Consider the following 19,567-nt stretch of genomic DNA (forward strand, 5'->3'; position numbering starts at 1 on the left):
TGATTATCTTCCAATGCAACACTTAATGAGTATGTCAGGGAAGAGGGTTATTTGTATCTGATGGGCCTTTGGGGTGGAGGAGGAAACATAGCATATGACTGAAGTCATTAGATTTAGCAGTTATAAAATTATTAACCTGTGGATGAGTCAGAAAGGATAATCTAAATGAATAGTGCCAGGAGGCCCTTACTGAAAGGAAAGGCATTATTGGGTGTCTGTGTCCATAACCCACAGTCACAGAGGGGGAAGCAGGAGGAAAAAACAAGCAGGGGAAATGATTTGTTTGTTTGGGAGAGGACAGGAGACAAAATCCTCTGGGTGTGTCTCAAATTGAAAGAGTCCTGCCTTGATACAAGGGTTCTGAGGTCGATATTTAAACTGTTCACAAGTGAAGGGAATGATGGAAGGACCACTCAGCTTTGTGTCATACAGTGGCTGTCTGAAGCAGTCACAGCTCATGATTCCGATTGAGGTGTCCCAAGGTGGTGGGCGTGGATACAGTTAGCTTTGAGAGGCTTTCTTGTCTTCACATGTGGACAAGTGCATTCACAGAGAAGATAAGCAAATGTGCTGCCTCACAGCATCGCCTGCGATAGGCTCTGAATTCCATCTGTGTTCTAGCAATACGCCACTAGATGGTACTAAAAGCTTCATTTTCATACTTTAAATAGCTACAGTAGTACCTCAAAGTTGCGAATGCCAGCGTTACGAACTAACCACAGACCTTCTTTGGAACCAAACGTACACGATCAGGCAGCAGCAGAGACCAAAAAAAAAAAAAAAAAAAGAGAAGCAAATACAGTACAGTCTTGTGTTAAACATAAACTAATAAAAAAAAAAGGAAAGCCACATTTTTTCTTCTGCCTAGTAAAGTTTCAAAGCTGTATGAAGTCAATGTTCCGTTGTAAACTTTTGAAAGAACCACCGTAACGTTGTGTTCAGAGTTACGAACAACCTCCATTCCCGAGGGGTTTGTAACTCTGAGGCTTCACTGTACTGCCTAGAAAAAATGAAAGTCTAGTTTCTCCGCCTGTGACTAAAGACAGGGCGCGGAGTTAGGTTTATCATTGTTCCTATTAGATCATTAGGTGTCTGATACGTGTGTAAGTGGATTCTCCCACCCGATTCTGCTCTTTATTTTCCAGACACCCAGTCCGTCATATTTGGTTCAATACTCACAGCCTCATCACAGCAAACATCCCAGATGAGAAGAACCCCCGGGGTGCCAGCATCATGGATGATGACCTGACAGCTCACCGTAGGTGAGTGAACAGGCTCTGGAGGGCAGAAGTTTCTGCATCTGAACGCTCAGTCTTAAAGAGGAGTGGAGACACTTATGAAAATATATCAGTTCAAAAACACCTTATGCCAAACCAGCAACGAGAGAGATGTGCAGCATTTAACAACAGATAAATCTTCCAAGCTATTGGGAAGCAATGTTCTCTCTGTTTGCCTCTGAACTCGAGTCTGTTTCCTCCTCAGTAGGTGAACACACAACCCCCTGAAGCCGCATAGGGAATGCAGCTCCTTGCCTTGCGTTAAATGTTAGTGATGGCATTAGCTCCCAAAGGGAAAATGCTGAAGCCTAAACTAAGGTCCTGGCATTTGCATATCAGTTCAGTTTTCCCTTTCTGATTCCAAGTATCCAGCTATAATATACTGACTTTCCCTGTCCCTGAATCGGATTAGATCATTTATGGGCAGGTAACTATTATATCTATATATTGCTAAAGTAAGAGAATCAAATCTCATCTTCAGGGCATACAGCGAACACTGCAGGGGTCAGGAAGGGATTTCCTTCTATCTACAATACTGCACAAGTGTTCATGGTGTATTGAGGCCTCATTTGCTTTCTTGAAGCAACAGGTGTTGGCTGCTTTTGGAAGCAGGATACCAGACTTGTTGCACGTTGGTAAAGGTTTGACTTTGCTTGTAACACAATTAGAAATGGCACGTTGTCCTTCTTGTTTGTTTTTTGCCCAGGCATCGAGGAATCATCTATGCCTATGAATTCTCAGTGGACCAGTTGGCTCGAGAGAGTGTCCTTCCTATTTGCCGCTCTTCGTATGATGAAGTGACTGGTTACAACTACAACATTGGCCTTGCTGTCCCCTATGACAACATTTTGGTAACTTAGGAATGGTTTTTCCTTGGTTTTCTGTGGTCCAGTCCCCTACCAACCAACATGGAGCAGAAAGGAAACTGGGAATCACAAGAGGTGATAACTAAAGATTGCATTGACTTGTTCCAACACATTTAGTGGGCTGGGCTCTCGCTGAAAACTGAAGGCATATGCAAGAGCAGATTCTGAGGCTGCCCCCAAATGTATCACTCAAACATACTGATGATCCAAAATGACCTTTGAACCTTTGCTCTGGTCAGTGGAGATTGAAAAATGAGTGGGAGTCTTAAACCTGGGGAAATGGTCCATTCCCACTGCTCACAGGAAGAGTGTTGGTGACCTCATTCTCATGGCAGATCGATGTGCCATGGTGGGGCAAAGGAGAACCCTGAGTGGCAAAGTGAAAGAGAATTGATACTTTCTCGGCAGGATGATAAGGGCACAGAGGAGCTCAAGCATACGCAGATGCTTGGCTGTCCTGAGAGAAAGAAACAAGAACTGGGAACAGGCCTGCTGCAGAGCCACAAGCTTGGGATCTCTTTCCTGCGTGACGAGCTGCCAGTTCTTGTCTCCCTGCGTGTGCTGCGGGCAGGGGAATGTCCAGCAGTCTGCAACAGAACAAAGCACAATGCGCTCTGCATAGGAGGCAGCTCGCTCTCATCCAGGCCTGAGTGGCTTGGAGACTCAGCTGGCCAAACAACTCAGAATTATTTTTTTAAATAAGTTTTAATTTTTAAAAATCTCTGAATCTGTACCTTAAAGGTTCATAAATGTTTGTTATTGTAAGGACTTTCCTCCTTACAGACTTAGGGTGGGCTAATCCCTGTGCACTGAGGTACAAGGCTGGGCAGTGCCTTGTACCTGAACTGCATCCTTCCACTGTCTCGGAAGTTGTTTTGATTCCAGGTTGTCTCTAATAATGATTCTATGAACCTTCTTGTAATCACTGAGATAACATGATATTTGAGACTGATCATGCCCATTTAGCAAAGTAGAGAGGACAGAGCTGCCAAACTAGGTGACTACACAGGTTCTGTCTTGCATCCTCTGGGCGTGATTAACTCGTGTTGACATCTTTGAATTGTATATTGCGGCGTCTGACTCTTGATAAGAAGAGTAGAAATATGGCCTTGCCTACAGACAAAAGCTGCATTGGTTTAACTAAAATTGGTTTAAAAACTGATTTGGCTAAGTTGGTGCCAAGTCCTGCATGGCCGTAACTTCCATCAGTGTAAGACTGGGGGTTATTGGTTTAGCTTGCACCTGTACTTCTCTCAGTGCAAGCTAAACCACCATAAATCAGGTTTAAAATGGATTGTGTGTCTGTGTTTTCACTGGTTTAACAAAATGAGTTTAAAATCACACCTTTAGTTAAATCAGCACAACTTTATGTCTAGAGCAGGCCTAGCAAGTCTGTTGGTGAAATGGTTCTTTTTGGGCTGTCTCTTCGCATAAAAATTAGCCACCCTGGATACTGAAACAGTCCCAGGGGAATCTCTCCTGCCTGAGAAAAGAAATCATTTACAATTATTTATTGTATTTGGCTTGTGATGTTTTCCATGACCCCCAATAAACTTCTATGTGTTATTTGGTTGTAATAACCCTGTTACTTTTCTCCTACACACTGCACTAGTGGAAATGTGTAAGAAAAACTCGGTCAAGTTGACCACACAATAAAATACAGTTTACGTTTTCAAGAAGCCCTGGGTATTTCTGATCTCTGTAGTGTAATTTAACAATCCCTTCCATTTCGGAGAGGCCAGCTCCCTTCCTTCTGCTCTGTGGTTTACAGCCTGGGCATCTGGTTTCGTTCAGGTGTGTAGTAAAAACCTATTGAAGAACATTTCTGCTATAACTAGGCTATTCATTAACTGGTCTAAGATGTCCCTGTCTTTATTCTAACATGAACAGGCGCGTGTGGCCAGATCACCCACCTCTTCATTTGTCTCTGTCCCCCATAGAATACGTGTGACCTGTTGCTGTGTTATGTAAACCTTCGTTCAACCTCACACCGCGCTCTCTGACTCACTTGGCCACTCCTTACCCATGCCTCTGGGCCCCTAGGCAACTTTGTCCTTCCCTTTGGATGATAACTGAAGCATTTGGCACATTATCCCAACCTGTTTCACAGCTTCTCCCTGGAATCCATCTTACCGTTTTCACATTCCTCCCCAGCCTTATCTAATTTGTTTTTGTCTCACTTTATTATTCATTAATAGACTGAAGGGGTTGCTGGGTTGCTGTGAAAGAGATGCTCTGCATAGTAATTGTGAGTGTGTCCTGTGAAGAATCACTGCTGTTAATGAAATAGCCTGGTTTGGGGCACTGGCACCAGTTCGTGTAGGACCAAACATGGGCTTATTCCGTTAGGGGGGGGTTTGCTCTGGTCTGCAATGGGCCCTTAATGCTGCTCCTATTTTGCAGTTTTCCATTGGTGTACTGGAGGGCTGTCCCTTTAGCAGGACTGATCCTATCCCTGGCATTCATTTAGCAGACGGCGGATTCAGAATGATTTCTGGTCATTCCAGCTGTGCTCCATGCCCAAGTGCAAACTAGGCTATTGCTGGTGTTAGAAAGTAGCCATGATAGGATATGAGTAATTAGCTTCTTTGCCTGAAAGGGAATGTCCTGCTCTGTTTTTCTGAGTCGTCATTTATACAGTGCTATCAATGGACCTTGTGCTGTACAGATGAAATATGATTTATTTTCACTAGGATCTGTTAGATGCAATCAACCTACTTGTGTTCCACCTGAGCACGTGATCAAAGCACTCCAGTGCTCCTGCAGCAATAACAGGTAACCACCTGGCCTTTACCAGGGCGAGGACAGATCCAGGATGGCCTAAAATGCCAATATGCTCAGTGCCAACTGCCCGGAGAGCCCCTGCTGAGGGGGCTGCTTCTCAAGCCACAAGGAACAAAAGTGCGCTTTTTCTAGCCCAGGAGCCTGGCTGGGTGGGGAGTGTGAATCCCAGCACTGGTGCCCGGCAGCGCCTTTCCGGAGCAGGAGCAGCACTTGAGGGGAGAGGGATCTCATCACTGCCTCTTCCAGAGGTGAAACTCTATCCTCTCTGCTGGCTCCCTACTCGCTCCTGGGACAAAGACAGATCGATTATGAGCGATGCATCGTTCTTTGTATCAGGTGGCCTTTTGAAGCGGTGTTAAATTCAGGGAGCAGTAACAGGGATTGCACAGTTTCCCACAGAGCTGCCCAGACACAGGATCTGGAGTTGGGGGCGCATTGGGCTAACAGGCAACGCTATTGCTAGACCTGGTAGCAAAGGTTGATCCTGATCTTTTTGCTGGGCTGTCCAGTCCTGGAATGGTCTCTTTGAGACTTGGGTTGTGGCCTTGTTGCAAAGTAGAGTGTCACAGGGCTATGTTTCCCTAAGGATCAGGCTAGTGGATTAGGTGGGCCACCGGATGAGGGTAGTTATGGGGTAACGTGAATCAGTGAAGGGAGAACAAGACTGGGCTGAGGGATCTCCAGGCATCTTTCTGTCTTCATCCCTGAAGGCAGTGAGGGTGACCATGGGCTCACTTGGTCCTGGTGCTCAGGGAGCCCTAGAATTGGGCCGTGTTGGAAGGAAGCAGGAGAGTGCTTGCTGCTGCTGGAGGAGAGGTGTAGCTCTCTTTCATGGAAGAGTCTCCAGCGAATGCCAGGGCCGAGCTTTTGAAGATACACTAAACTGATTGCTGGCTCTCAGCCCCAGCTGGAAGGAAGGAAAGGGGTGGCGGTTGGGAGTGCACAGCCTTGCATGTGCTTGGGGTAGGTGGTATGAGGAAACAGGTTCGTAGTGCACAGCCCTGGTGGAGACTGCTCCTGAACGCATGTGGATCTACGCAGCCATGCCTTGACTATCCCACATCTCCCCCTTGCAGCGTGGTCTGTTTGGGGTCTCGGTTGCCAGGAAAAGGTCTACGATGCTAATAATTCCACCATCAGTGTACTCCAGGGGCTCCCCTATGTCAGTGTGAGTGGTTGGCATTTGCCTTGTGCTGGGGAGGGGGGGCAATGGGCCCAAAGCTGGGCCTGGGCTCTCAGCATGGAGAGGGGGGGAAGATATTCAAACGCTCCCCAGAGCTTGTTTAAAATCCAACACGCCAGCAGAGCGTCTCCTGCCGACACAGAGCCCGTGGGGACAGCGTGAAACTTGCACGGGCGGGGGGTAGTGGGGAGACACTTTTTCACAACCCTGAGCAATGTAACATAGCTACATAGACCTGCCCATAGAAACGTGTCACCCCCACCACGGCTGCTCCTGCACTAAGAACCCCCCAATGCCCGTTCTTAAGAACATGCTCTCAAGTATCTTCAAGGTGCCCAGCACACATTTGCTCACCCTTTAATTAAGGGCAAATTTCTGCTAGGCAACCAAGCAAGCACCCTAGGGCCCAGTTATGTTTAAGACAGATCCATGCACTAAACCATCTCTAGGGTACACCCACACACTCCGTGCTGGCATAATGGTTTTACTGGTGTGCAAGAGGGCTGCCCTGCCCTGCCCTGTTGTGCCATAGAAACATTTTTGCTTAGGCCACTCGAATTTGGTTTGTGCCACGTCTTTTGTAGAAAAACCTATTTAAAAAAAAAAAACCTATAGTTTCTAAAAACAGTATTTTTGCCCCTATTTTTGCCTACCACAGGCTGCCTTGGTGACAGGAGTCCAAAGGAAGAACTATATATAGTAATACCAGCCAAGAAGAAGGTCTGTTTGCTTTTTTTATACAGAATATGGGTTTTGATCTGCCAGGCCTAGAAATAAGTGAACATCTCAGTGGATATTGGATCTTAGCCGCTTTCACCGGTAGAAAGTTTCCATTTCTGGGACCTGGGATTGGCAGGATTCGAAACCTGACACTGTTCCATTGCCTGCCTGCGTCTGTGCACATTTAGAGATGGAAATAAACGAGAAGAAAAGGAAACTTTTCAGGGCAGGTGATTCTGTTTTTTAAATTGAGGTTATCAACAAGCAGCACCTAGAACTGCCAACAAAGATATGAGCCACCCACTGGGCTAGATGCTATATACATATTGTGTGAGAGATACTGCTTGCCCCAAGAGCTTACCATGCAAACAGTGGGGAGGGGTTGCTTTAAGCTGCTCAGCTGATGGGAACGCCAGCAGCCCATTGGTTAGTGGGCAGAGGGCAGGTGAGTCAGATTGGCATGATAAATTCAGTGTGTATTGGGGGGGGCGGGTATATGAGTCATAGGTTGACCATGGGAGGCCTGCCCATCTGTACATTGGAGCTGAACGGTGACAAAGGTCCAGTCTAATTCATTTTCCTGTTACATTAAGCTTGGGTCCCTTCTTTGTTTTTTTTTTTTGGTTTGGTTTTTTGGGCTGCTGTGATCAAAGATCCAGAAAGGACCACTGTGAAAATTGCAAACGGAGAAAAACCACTCCCCACCCCCCAGCCACACGCTTGAGCATATCCTTGGCTGCAAGAGGGCAGGAGAGAGTGATTTATTGCACTTGCAATGTTAATGGCTACAGCAGCAGTTGCTTTCTAACAACGGCTGCCTATTATCCCCCCAAGAGCATCGCCTCCTTGTCGCTAAGCTTGTTGCTCTGCAACAGGAGGCTCCAGAGAAGCTGCACTCCCAGGTTTCAGGCCACCTTGAAGGGGGAACGACGTTCCTCGGGCAGAGAGTAAAAAACAAAACTCTTTTATTATACAAAGGAGTCGGCATTTAATCCCCAGACATTTCTACAATGCAGCCCCTGTGGGAACACAGGGACCTCATAAGATTTAATCACACACACCAGTAGCAAAATGACAGACATCTGATACCCAAAGCATGGACCTGCCATTGGAGGTCACTGGCCTGGCTCCTCTGCCCAAGGCTCCACTCCCCTCGCCCTGCAGGTCAGTGGCTCTGTGGACTGGCAGAGGTCAGTGGCAATGTGCAATAGTCTCCATGTTTAGAAAGCGGACGTGCATCTTGGTGTCGATGTCAATCCCCTGCCACAGCTGGAATTGGAACAGGCAGGGTTAAATGCGATGGACGTCAGGGGCTTGGTCTTTTCCCAGCAATGGACTTGAGAAGGGCTCCTGCCGCTTAGGAGCCCCCAGGCATTTCCTTCTGCCCTGAGCTGGTCTGTTTAATACCCGCGCTGAATGGCCAGCGCTGGTAATGGCTGAACATTGCTACCACCTGACAGCTCTGTGTGAAGCAAGTTCAGTGTCTCCGTCCAATTCATCTGGGGCCAGGGTCCACATCACAGAAACCACTGTCCCATCTGGCACCCCTAGCTGACAGCCTCTGTCAAGAACAAAGGGGCCTTGGAGACCAATCGCCTTTCAGAAGTGAGCCCTTCAGAACAACACCGAGCACACTGGCAGGAGACGGCGCATGGGAAACCTGCCCAGCCACTGCCTGTGTTGCACCCCGGGAAGCTGTTACCACGTCCCTGGCAGTGTCTGGAGGGGAGAAAAGCCTGGGGCAGTTGTGGCTTTGCAACTAACAAAAGGAGGACAGGTGGCAGTGGGTAAACGAGGCCACAGCCTTTCCAATAGCCCTGGGAGCCAGCCCAGCATGGGAACCAGCAGCTTGGGCACATTAGCTCAAGAGGATTAGGTGTTGCGCACAGGTACTTTCACCGTCACTGCAACCCCAAAACGGTTTGGGTAGCAACTACTGCACCAGACAAGTTCGGGGAATGAATTCTCCTGCTGAATTCAGCCCCAGAGCTCCTCCCATCCCAACAAGGCTCCCTGTTTAAAAGTTAGTCTGCGCAACACAAAAGTCTTTGCTAACCTTAAGAAAATCTTCAAACGTGATTCCCTCGTACACCTGGTCTGGCTCCTACAGTTTGGGAAGAGAGACAGAATTAACTCCACTCCAGCTCTGTTAATAGCATTGAAAAGATTGAAAGAGATAGGGTGGTCTGGGCGGGGAGGCAGGAGGCCTGCCTCTTCCTTGCCTCGTGCCTCAGTTTCCACACCCCTAAAATGGGGGTAATGCTTAGCTACTCTCACAGTGATAGGGTGCAAAGGATTATTATTACATAAGACCGGGGGGGGGGGAACCCAAGTGCAACCAGTTTGTTGTTGGCATGGGCTGCTCTATTTGTGAGGTGAGACGAGGCTCCAAGACTAACAGAGCTAGAGGAAAAGAACACAGCTGAAGACATTACAGAGCAGAACGCCAGCCCCAAGACAACTGGACGTCTGGGCACGGAGGCTGCTGGGACAGGGACGCTGCAGCAAACAAGCACCATAATACTGACTGCTGCTGTTGCAGCGCCACACTCCGCGCTAGGCACCGTCACCTGCTTCTCAGTCCCAGTCAGCAGCAACAGCTGCCCATTTGATACAGGCCAAAGGAACAGGCACCAAATGCCGCCACATTAGGACAGTGAAAGGGGACGAATAATTTGGTGTTCCTTTGGTGTTCAGGCCTCTGGACCTCTTAGCAAAGGGAGGCTTGAGAGTTCCAGCCTTCAAGGCACCGAGGCTGCAATGGGACGTAAGCGCAAGCTGAATGGGGCCTAAGTGGAGACTTGTCTATACCCACGCTGGGGTTAGAGCTGGGCCATTTACTCCAGTGGGGTTTCTCTGATGCATTTTGGGTGCACCCGTTTTGCTGACGTGCCCAGCTGCAATTGGGATCCGGCAGACAGCAAGAGGGGGCAGAGTGACCGCGTCGGGTACAGCACCACAGATAGCCCTGGAGCGCCCAGCCCAAAAGCAGCGCTGAAGTACAGCACATGAGAGCAGAGTGCATTACACAGACCAGACCGGTCCTGTGCAGCGTGCTCGCCCATGGAGCAGCACCAGAGTACGCTGCAGGGCCTGGCATCCAGCTACACATGGCGCAATATCTACACGTAATTATACCACCCAAAGGGGTCCCACCATTTGTCCCACACAGATGCTGGCAGCCTCCATCATGGCACCATCCGCAATTGACCTCGCCGACTCCTTCTCCAGATGGGGGTTCCTAGACAGCAGCTCCTCCACCACCTAGCGGGAAGCAAGTCGGACGGGTGTTAGGGGTGGCAGTGGTTTTGGGAAAGGCTTTGGGAGAGGGGAAGGCTGGAACAATACATTACTTTTCTGTATTCCTGCAGGGTGATCTTGCCATCGTTGTCCGAATCGTACATGTGAAAGAGAACTAGGAAACAAGGCACAGGAGAGCGACAGGGTCAGTCATGGGCTCCAATGGCTAAGAGCCAAATCATAATCATGCACCCCAGAACCCAGAGGCTTACTGCAAATGTAAGGAAATAATGAAAGAGCAGGAGGACCGAGTGTCTGTGCAGCCCACCCTCAAAAACTGGGGAGCCCTGAGCTGGGGACTCTGGGGAAGTCTCACATTTTAGTTTCTCTTTCCGGAAGTGATCCAGCTGCTCTTCGTCCATGTTCATCTCAATGGGCCTGAAGTAGGACATGATGGTCAGGAAGTCCTCAAAGTTGATCTCATCAGCTAACCCATCCGGCGCCTGCCGTAGGTTCCTGCAGCGGCACGAGATGATGAAGACAAGGTGAGAAATGACAGATCGGACAGCGACGAAGCTACTGGCAGCGAGCATTCAGCCAGCACGTGCCTTTCCATCGCAAATCAGAGCTGAGAGATGCAGCCTGTTAGATCTTCTCCAGCCATGCCACCCTGGTTGGTGCAGGATTGTTCCCTGCCCTATGGTTGCTAGTGCTTTCCCCTGGCTACCATTAAATGTCTGTGACACAGAGGCCCACGGGTGCTTCACCACCCTGGGTCAGCCACTTGTCAGACCTCACCTACTCCCTATGCTTAACTGTACCCTGCCTGGGTGCTTCTGTGCTGTGTACCTTTGGCTCAGCATCCTGGCTCTGGCAGCCGGCTCACAACAGTGACCTCACCCCGGCTTCCTGACAGGGGGACGCCAACAGCCCCGAGTCTCCCCCAAAGCCTCTCCCCTGCAGTGCTCAGCCCCCCTCACTGCAGCACTCGCAAAGCCTTCTCAAGTGCACTGCTCCCGTAAAGCGACAGGCACTAGCCGCTTCGTTTGGCTGAGGGGGTTGCCCTTCAGCTGGCAACCTGAGATTGAAATGATACCAAGTAGAAGGAAGTGAAATAGGGGTTACAAAGGAACAAAACCCACGCAGCTTTGTTTGAGGGCCTGTTATAGTTTAAACTCCGTGAACGAGGACACATCAAACCTCCCGGCTAGCTGCCAGGGCTGCTTGTCTTACCTCTTGTCGAAAAAGGCCCGGACAATTTTTGACCTAATTGGATTGAACTCCAGGTCGGGGATCCTGTCAAAACTCTCCTTGCTGTAAAGGAAACAGAGACACCCACAAAGGGTGGATGAATCGGAGCAGAAGGGAAAACAGGGACTTCAGTTACTGCTTTAAGACACCCGGGGTTGGGGCAGGAAAGTGGCTCTTGTCCCATGACGAGCTCAAGACGGTTTGGTCACCGATTACTACGCGCTCGCCGTTTTCCAAAGCACAAAAGCGTAATCAGATTCAGCCCTGCCACGGGCCTAGCTTCATTAAGTGGATTAACCAGCCGGGCACAGGTACAATGCAACCTGCAAAACTGAGAGAGGACCATACCAATCCCCAACAGCTGTGTGCTAATGGGGACAGCCAAACCTTCCCGTCCCCTCCCTGATGGAGGATTTATTATTTTAACCCTTCTGGTAATGGGGCATTTACTCAGCGCGTGCCAGGCATTGCCCACACATCCTAGCGTACCATTCAGATTACTCAGCTCAGCGTGGAACGGTCCTGCAGTGCGAGCGGAAAGAGCTTGGCACCGAGCAGCAGCCCAACTTGCAGAGCTGCGGATCCTTCCACCCCCCGAGGAATTAATAGCCAGTCTATTTGTAGTCCATTCAGGAAAGGACAGGAGGAAATAGTATCTTCCTGTCTGTCACTTTCACTGATGCTGCATTGCTCAGTTCTTATTCTGTTGCAGCTCACGTTATGTTGCCTTCTCCAGTTGGCTGCTTTCCCAATCCCTCAGCTTTTGTTTTCGCTCTGCTCTCGCGCTACACTCCCTGGTAATAGCCCGGGCCACACCAAGGGTGTCTATCGATACTACTTGTTATGGAAGCAGGGCTGGCTCAGGATCAGCATTGTCAGGTCATGCTATTCGGTAATTTTTTTTATAAAGCCACAACTCCTGGAGTCATGTGATCACGTAGAAAAGCTTTTTAAAAGATTCTAACCCTCGTTGCAGAGAAAAGCTTGAAACCCTAACCCTGAAAGCACTGATTCCAAATTAAAAGAACCAATATGTACTTTTTCCTTAAACTCATGATTTTGGGAGGGGCCTAACTCATAACTTTTTAGTGCTCTGAGTTGGCGGGGGGGCGATTCTGCCAAATCCATCACCTCCTCCCTGAATCTGCAAGTATGCACCATTGGCAGGAAGCAGCCAGGCTGGAGAACCAGGGAGTAACAGCCTTTCCGGGGAAATGCCGCTTCCCTTCGTGCTTTGCATTCTCCTGCAGGTGTCACCCCCTGCTTCTTGGTCAGGGAGCAAAGGCTGGCCCAAAGGTGGCTCAGGTGCACTGTGGCAGAGATGCGCATGCACCGCAGGCATGAACAGGCCCACGCATCATCCCTAGCGATAGCGCCTGCAATTTTCTTACCTGCTGTAACAAGCGCTCACTGTCACTACACGGTGGGTGATCTGCGTGCTCTGAGAATCTCACAGCACGACGGGGCAGAGGGAGGGCTGGCTATCTATGGAGATAGGGAGCTCTCTGAATCAGTCCCTATCTGCCTAAGAAACAGACCTTTAATCAGAATGTTTTGCTCGTGCTACTGGGGGAAGGGAAGTAGCTTTGCAAAATTTACCCCCTCCTTCCAGCTTTCCATTAGGTGCCGGACATGGACCGTGTTTCCAGCAGCTGCACGTACAGTAGGAAGGACTTAAATTAAATCACTTAGAACAAGATAACTTGGTCACCTCTTGGGTGCAAACCCCAGCTGGGGCCGGCGGGCGGATGCAAACCTGCCAGCGCAAACAGTCTCAAGAAAGGAACAATAAGTGGCAAGGTGCTGGGTGCAAGCCGGGGGCTGGGGTCAGGGGACCAGGTCTTCCCCCATGACAGAAATGGAGACTGAGTTGGACACTGGATGTGGCACGGGCAATGAGGGAGAGTTCTTGTATATTGGGTTATTAGAGTCTCCTGTAGCCTGGGTTGTTCTGTACTGGTGGGTGGTGGAACGGTTGTTCCATGCCTGCAATGCTTAAATTCAACCGGGCTGTGCAGCAAGGGGAGACATGACTCCCCAGCTCGGCACATCCCTGGAAGGGCAGTTATGGACGAGTGGTCTAGTGTCAGGCTCCGGCCCACAGTGACACAGCAGCTTGGCCAGGCTGGAGCCCGGAGAGCAAAGGTCACTGCACAGGGAAAAGCCCTTTGAGGAGGAGAAGTTGGGGTGAGGGGGGAGAGAAGACCATCCGTTGCCAGAGGCTCTCCCGGGAGGTGTATGGGAGATGCTCTGAGTAAGAGGCTCTAGGGAGCTAGTCCCTGGTGGAAGAGGCTTAGACACCCGGGTGGCTAGGCAGCATAGCATCGCTTTGCGGGACAGGGTCTCTCGGACCCGCTGTTGTTCTGAATAAAGCATATTTGGCTCTAAGGAGGCAGTTTGTCACTGCCCTGGAGGAAACAGGACTGCAGGGTCCCAGCCTCACTCTTGGCACCAGGGGACTGCAACCCAGGGCCCGTATAGAGTGGGGGTGTCATGTTATCCCACCCAGAGCCAGATGGTGGCTCCTGGCCTGAGACCCGGGTGGGGCTGCACTCGACAAGACTCCGAGGGGCCAGAGGGGCAGCTCACCTGGGTACCGCGCCATCCCGCTCCGATCACTAACCCACCTCCTTGCCGCTTCTCAGTGCTTGTCCTGGGCGTCCCTAAGCTGGACGATGGAGGGAGACTGCAGTGGGGAGACCCACGCCGGGCATTGGCAGTGGGAAGAAACTCAGTCGCCTACTGCTCCAGGGGGGTCAGGCTGCACCAACAAACTCCCCTCTCCACTCCCCGCAGAACGAGTCAGCGGGGCAGCGACAGCAAGGGCAGCGCTGGGGCTCTCCGTAAGGAATAGGAGTCTCCTCCGTGTCAGCCCCCAGCATCCCATAGCCCCTGCTCTGCTGCAGTGACACCAGTTTTAATGAGCCTGGTGCACGCTCCCCAGGACAAAGCAGGGTTACTGCCAACGCGCCAGTGGAGACATTTGCACTGTGCTGCAGGAGGCCCATTTCCTTTGTCAGTCACTGTGACAGCTGCTGTTTGTTTTCTCTCTTGAAGACGTGGGGAGAGAGTGACAGACAGATTATGCAAAGCAGGTTCCTGTGCGTCTCTGTCGTCTGCCCCTGGCACCTTCCTGGCAGACAGCTTCCATCACAGAGCGGTGCCACCTTGTCCCGGCCGGGTCTCCACCTGACTGTGCTGTGACAGAAAGGTCACCCTGCTGCTCCGGGCAGGGGGGCTGACTCATGGCAGGTTACTGAGAGAAACTCGCTATGGAACGAGCAGCTTTACTGAGCGTGGCCAGTCGCCCCGGGAGGGACACAGCACGACAGTGAAGGCACAGAGTCCTGTCCCTGCGGCCAGTGGGTCTCCTGGAGAGCCCAGCATGGCATCTTCAGGGCTAGCTGAATTTCGCTTCACTGTCTACCAGCCAGCCTCAAAGAACCCCACAAAACATTCGGACCGTGGTTTTTGATCCCAAAGCACATGCACACAAACACATCTTTTTTGTTCAAATTTCCTATCAACATATTTCACTTTTTTGATGAAAAACAAAACTGAAAAGCAAGAACATCTTGCTATTCAAACAAAAACAAAAAAAAGTTTTCCAAAAAAAATTGGGACTTTTGGTTAAAAAAAAAAAAAAAAAAAATTGGTTTTGTAGAACTGAGAATTTTTTACCAAAAGTTTTTAGTTTCCAGGGGTTTTTTAATATTCATTTTAGACAAAAAGCTATTTTGTGCTGGGGAAACTAGGGTTGTTGATTAATCGCAGTTAACTCATGTGATTAACTCAAAAAAATTAATCTCAATTAATCACAGTTTTAATCACACTGTTAAACAATAAAATACCAACTGAAATGTATTAAATATTTTTGGATGTTTTTCTACATTTTCAAATATATCCATTTCAATTACAACACAGAATACAAAGTGTACAGTGCTCACTTTAGTATTTTTATTACAAATATTTGCACTGTAAAAATGATAAAAGAAATAGTATTTTTCAATTCACCTGATACAAGTACTGTAAAAAAAAAAAAAAAAAATAATGGAGATATCCCATCTCCTAGAACTGGAAGGGACCTTGAAAGGTCATTGAGTCCAGCCCCCTGCCTTCCTTAGGAGGACCAAGTACTGATTTTTGCCCCAGATTCCCAAGTGGCCCCCTCAAGGATTGAACTCACAACCCTGGGTTTAGCAGGCCAATGCTCAAACCACTGAGCTATCCCTCCCCCCGCAATCTCTTTATTGTGAAAGTGCAGCTTACAAATGTAGATTTTTTTTTTTGTTACATAACTGCACTCAAAAACGTAACAATGTAAAACTTTAGAGCCTACAAGTCCACTCAGTCCTACTTCTTGTTTGGTCAATCACTAAGAGAAACAAGTCCTCTGGAATGGTGGTTGAAGCATGAAGGGACATAAGAATCTTTAGCACATCTGGCATGTAAATATCTTGCGATGCCGGCTACAACAGTGCCATGCGAACGCCTGTTCTCACTTTCAGGTGACATTGTAAACAAGAAGCAGGCAGCATTATCTCCTGCAAATGTAAACAAACGTGTTTGTCTGAGCGATTGGCTGAACAAGCGGTAGGACTGAGTGGACTTGTAGGCTCTAAAGTTTTACACTGTTTTGTTTTTGAGTGCAGTGTATTGTTTTTATGTAACCCCTCCTCACAAAAAATCTACTTTTTTAAGTTGCACTCTCATGATAAAGAGATTGCACTACAGTACTTGTATCAGGTGAATTGAAAATTACTATTTATTTTGTTTTGTATAGTGCAAATATTTAAAAAATAAATATAAAATGAGCACTGTGCATTTTGTATTCTGTGTTGCAATTAAAATCAATATATTTGAAAATGTTGAAAACATCAAAAAATATTTAAATAAATGGTATGCTATTATTGTTTAACAGTGTGCTTAATCACACGATTAATAGCAATTAAATGTTTTAATTGTGTGATTAATCATGATTAATTTTTTTAATCACTTGACAGCCCATGTTTCAACACAATTTTTTTGTAGCCAGCTCTAGTACTTTAGCAGCTGAGGAATGCAGCCACCTCTGGAAACAGGGCTGATGTTTAACAGCATATAACAACAGTATACAGCAGTCTAGGAAAGAAAGTAAAGACAAAGGTACCATTGGCAGCTGAAACTACAAGCGGAATTTAGTTAACTCTCCAGATTGGGATTCAACCTGGACACCGACTTGTGAAAAATGCCCTGGGATCCTTCATGACCAGAAAAAGGTCAGGACCTTGGTTTGAAAATCTAATTCCAAGGAAGGGATGCTCCTTCCAGCCCCGTAGCAACTCCTGGCACTATGCTGTGGTATCTGTTCCCTTCTGAGTCAGAGATGGTCTCTTCCTGGCATAACAGATTACTCTCACTTTCTCCCTCTCTGGGCAGTTCCAAGAACCAATCACCTGTAATGCATGGTATGATATAACCCAGATAGCGCTCTATAGGGCTCTGTAATCCCAGAGGGAGACAGAGCAAGTGCACATGTGCACGTTAAAGGAACTAGTTTATAAACAACAACCCAGCCAGGGCAATAAACAAAGGACACAGAAATAGAAGCACCCTACCGGAGGGTTGGCTGGTCCCCACTTATCTGCTTGAATCTCCGGTGAAGATGCTCAATTTGTTCCAAAGTGACTGGGAAGAGAGAAGAGAAAGATCATTTGTCACTGACCTCTCCTGACACAGCAGATGAGGGAATAGCTGAAACCTTCTAACGAGAAAAAAGAACTGGAGTCCTTGTGGCACCTTAGAGACTAACACATTTATTTGAGCATAAGCTTTTGTGAGCTACACTTCTTGGGATGCATAGAATGGAACATATATTGAGGAGATATATATACACATACAGAGACCTTGAACAGGTGGGAGTTGTCTTACCAACTCTGAGAGGCCAATTAAGTAAGAGGGGAAAAAAAACCTTTTGAAGTGATAATCAAGCTAGCCCAGTACAGACAGTTTGATAAGAAGTGTGAGAATACTTACAAGGGGAGATAGATTCAATGTTTGTAATGGCTCAGCCATTCCCAGTCTCTATTCAAGCCTAAATTGATTCTATCTAGTTTGCATATCAATTCAAGCTCAGCAGTTTCTCCTTGGAGTCTGTTTTTGAAGCTTTTTTGTGGCAAAATTGCCACCCGCAGGTCTGACATTGAATAACCAGAGAGGTTGAAGTGTTCTCCTACTGGTTTTTGAATGTTATGATTCCTGATGTCAGATTTGTGTCCATTAATTCTTTCGCGGAGACACTGTCCGGTTTGGCCAATGTACATGGCAGAGGGGCATTGCTGGCACATGATGGCATATATCACATTGGTAGATGTGCAGGTGAACAAGCCCCTGATGGGTTTCAGAGTAGCAGCCGTGTTAGTCTGTACCCTGATGGCGTGGCTGATGTGATTAGGTCCATCAACCTTCTAACCAGAGGAGGTCTCAGCATAGGGCTCCCAGACTCTGCCAGACCTTCCCTGGGGGAGCAGCTCTGTACTGGAAGAGGATCACCGGGACTTTTTAACCTTCTGCAGATGCACTGAAAAAGGGTTGGGTGGATTTCCTGGGTCTCATTCCGCCTACGGTTACTGCCCCTCCATCCCTGCTAAGCATGCCCAGGACTTCTGAAAAGCACCCTATTTTTTGCCATCAGAGAAAGCTCCCCCAAGAGAAGATACAACGGGCTGCCCTGGAAAGTCTCTGTCACGTCACACCCCCTGAGCACTGGGCGAGGTCAGTATAGGGTTTACTCCCTGGTAAAAGGCACGTGGTCCTTAGTAAACAAACATGTTAAGTGGGGTTCTCTCTCCCCGTGGCTCCTAACCAAGCGTCTTGTCTTAGTGAGCAGAGGCCCCATTCCTTCCCCGCTCCTCTCGTCTGCACGTGCTCCCGACAGGGAACATTTCTGTGGCACCGTTTGCTGCACATCCCTGCAGAGAAGCTGGCAGTCTGTGGCACAGCGCTGTGGCTGCAGGAAGCCGTGTTAACCTGGTCTTTATCTCTAGGGGCCTTGCCAATGATCAGCCCAGGAGAAAGCCTGGTCAAAGGAAATCTTGCTCCAGAGGACAGCACAGCTAGTGTCCCCCCACCCGTGAAAGTGAAAATCTCTCTGTGCATCAGGGCGTCACGCGCGGTGCCTAGCGTAGGCAATGCTGTTGTAACCGGGCCAGTCCCAGGATCTTAGAGAGACGAGGTGGGGGAGGTAATAGCTGGCAAAGAGTGGACATAGATACACGTAGGCCTGGTCTACACCAGACACTTACTTAGGTTGACCCTGCTACATCACTGAGCGACGCAATTAAGCCAAACGAAGCCCTGGCATAGACCCTGCGGGGGCGACAGAAGGATTCTTCTGGCCAGCTAGCTACCCCCTCTCGATGGGGCGGATTTACTACTGCAACGGAAAAGCCCCTTTCCCTCTGTAGCAGGCGTCTACATTACAGGGCTAGAGTAGCAAACCCGCAGCTCCGCCGCTTCAGCGCTTCTAGACACAGGTCAAAGGTCCAAGAGCTCTTCTGAACGTTGCATGTTGGTGCAACGGAGTAGTGGGGATGCGGCACTTCCTTAAGAGGAGACATTGGACTCGGCTAAATAATTCAGCTCCGTTACAGTTCCAGTGACTTCCTTGAAAAAATCTGACCCATTAGGGCCACTTTATTTGGAAAGCTGCAGAGGAGACTCCTGGCAAAGATATCAAATAGTGTTGGTGTTTACAGCAGCATGGACTAGTGGTCAGAATGCAGGACTGGTTTCAGGAGACCTAGCTTCTATTTCCAGCTCTGCCACCGGCTCCCTCTGTGGCCTTATGCATGTCACTTAACCTCTCTGCGGCTCTGTTTCCCCCGTCCATGAATCAGGTAAGTATCATTACCTGCTTATCTCAGAAGTGTCTGCGAGGACTGATTGTTTAGTGTTTGTAAACTGCTTTGAATATGTGAAGTACAACGTGAGCCAAGTGCTCACTGTATGGCAGGGGTGACCAACCTGAGCCTGAGAAGGAGCCAGACTTTACCAATGTACATTGCCAAAGAGCCACAGGAATACATCAGCAGCCCCCCAACAGCTCCGCTCCCCCCACTCCCAGCACCTCCCCCCGCACTGCCCGATCAGCTGTTTCGTGGCACGCTGGAGGCTCTGGGCGGGAGGGGGAGGGGGAGGAGCGAGGGTACGGCAAGCTCAAGGGAGGGGGTGGGAAGGGGTGGAGTGGGGGTAGGCAGGGCCGGTGC

The 19,567-nt window shown here is 48.8% G+C and overlaps 2 protein-coding genes across 2 annotated transcripts in view; one reads left to right on the top strand and one right to left on the bottom strand.

Moving 5' to 3' along the window:
• The window catches only part of FBXW8 (F-box and WD repeat domain containing 8), a 68,314-nt gene extending 64,605 nt beyond the window's left edge, over nucleotides 1–3,709 (top strand). The window contains 2 exon segments of the mRNA XM_054006715.1: nucleotides 1,146–1,262; nucleotides 1,984–3,709. Of these exon segments, the coding sequence (XP_053862690.1) occupies nucleotides 1,146–1,262; nucleotides 1,984–2,137 (271 nt within the window). The 3' untranslated portion in view covers nucleotides 2,138–3,709.
• Nucleotides 3,710–7,778: 4,069 nt separating this feature from the next.
• TESC (tescalcin) overlaps nucleotides 7,779–19,567 on the bottom strand; it is a 34,308-nt gene continuing 22,519 nt past the window's right edge. The window contains exons 2-8 of the mRNA XM_054006947.1: nucleotides 16,919–16,988; nucleotides 11,304–11,384; nucleotides 10,447–10,586; nucleotides 10,184–10,245; nucleotides 9,987–10,094; nucleotides 8,887–8,934; nucleotides 7,779–8,099 (exon numbers count right to left, since the gene is read on the bottom strand). Coding sequence (XP_053862922.1) covers nucleotides 8,022–8,099; nucleotides 8,887–8,934; nucleotides 9,987–10,094; nucleotides 10,184–10,245; nucleotides 10,447–10,586; nucleotides 11,304–11,384; nucleotides 16,919–16,988 — 587 coding nt within the window. The 3' untranslated portion in view covers nucleotides 7,779–8,021. The remainder of the gene's footprint in view (nucleotides 8,100–8,886; nucleotides 8,935–9,986; nucleotides 10,095–10,183; nucleotides 10,246–10,446; nucleotides 10,587–11,303; nucleotides 11,385–16,918; nucleotides 16,989–19,567) is intronic.

Source organism: Malaclemys terrapin, chromosome 16, assembly GCF_027887155.1.
Source record: "Malaclemys terrapin pileata isolate rMalTer1 chromosome 16, rMalTer1.hap1, whole genome shotgun sequence".
In the NCBI taxonomy this organism is placed as follows: Eukaryota; Metazoa; Chordata; order Testudines; family Emydidae; genus Malaclemys; species Malaclemys terrapin.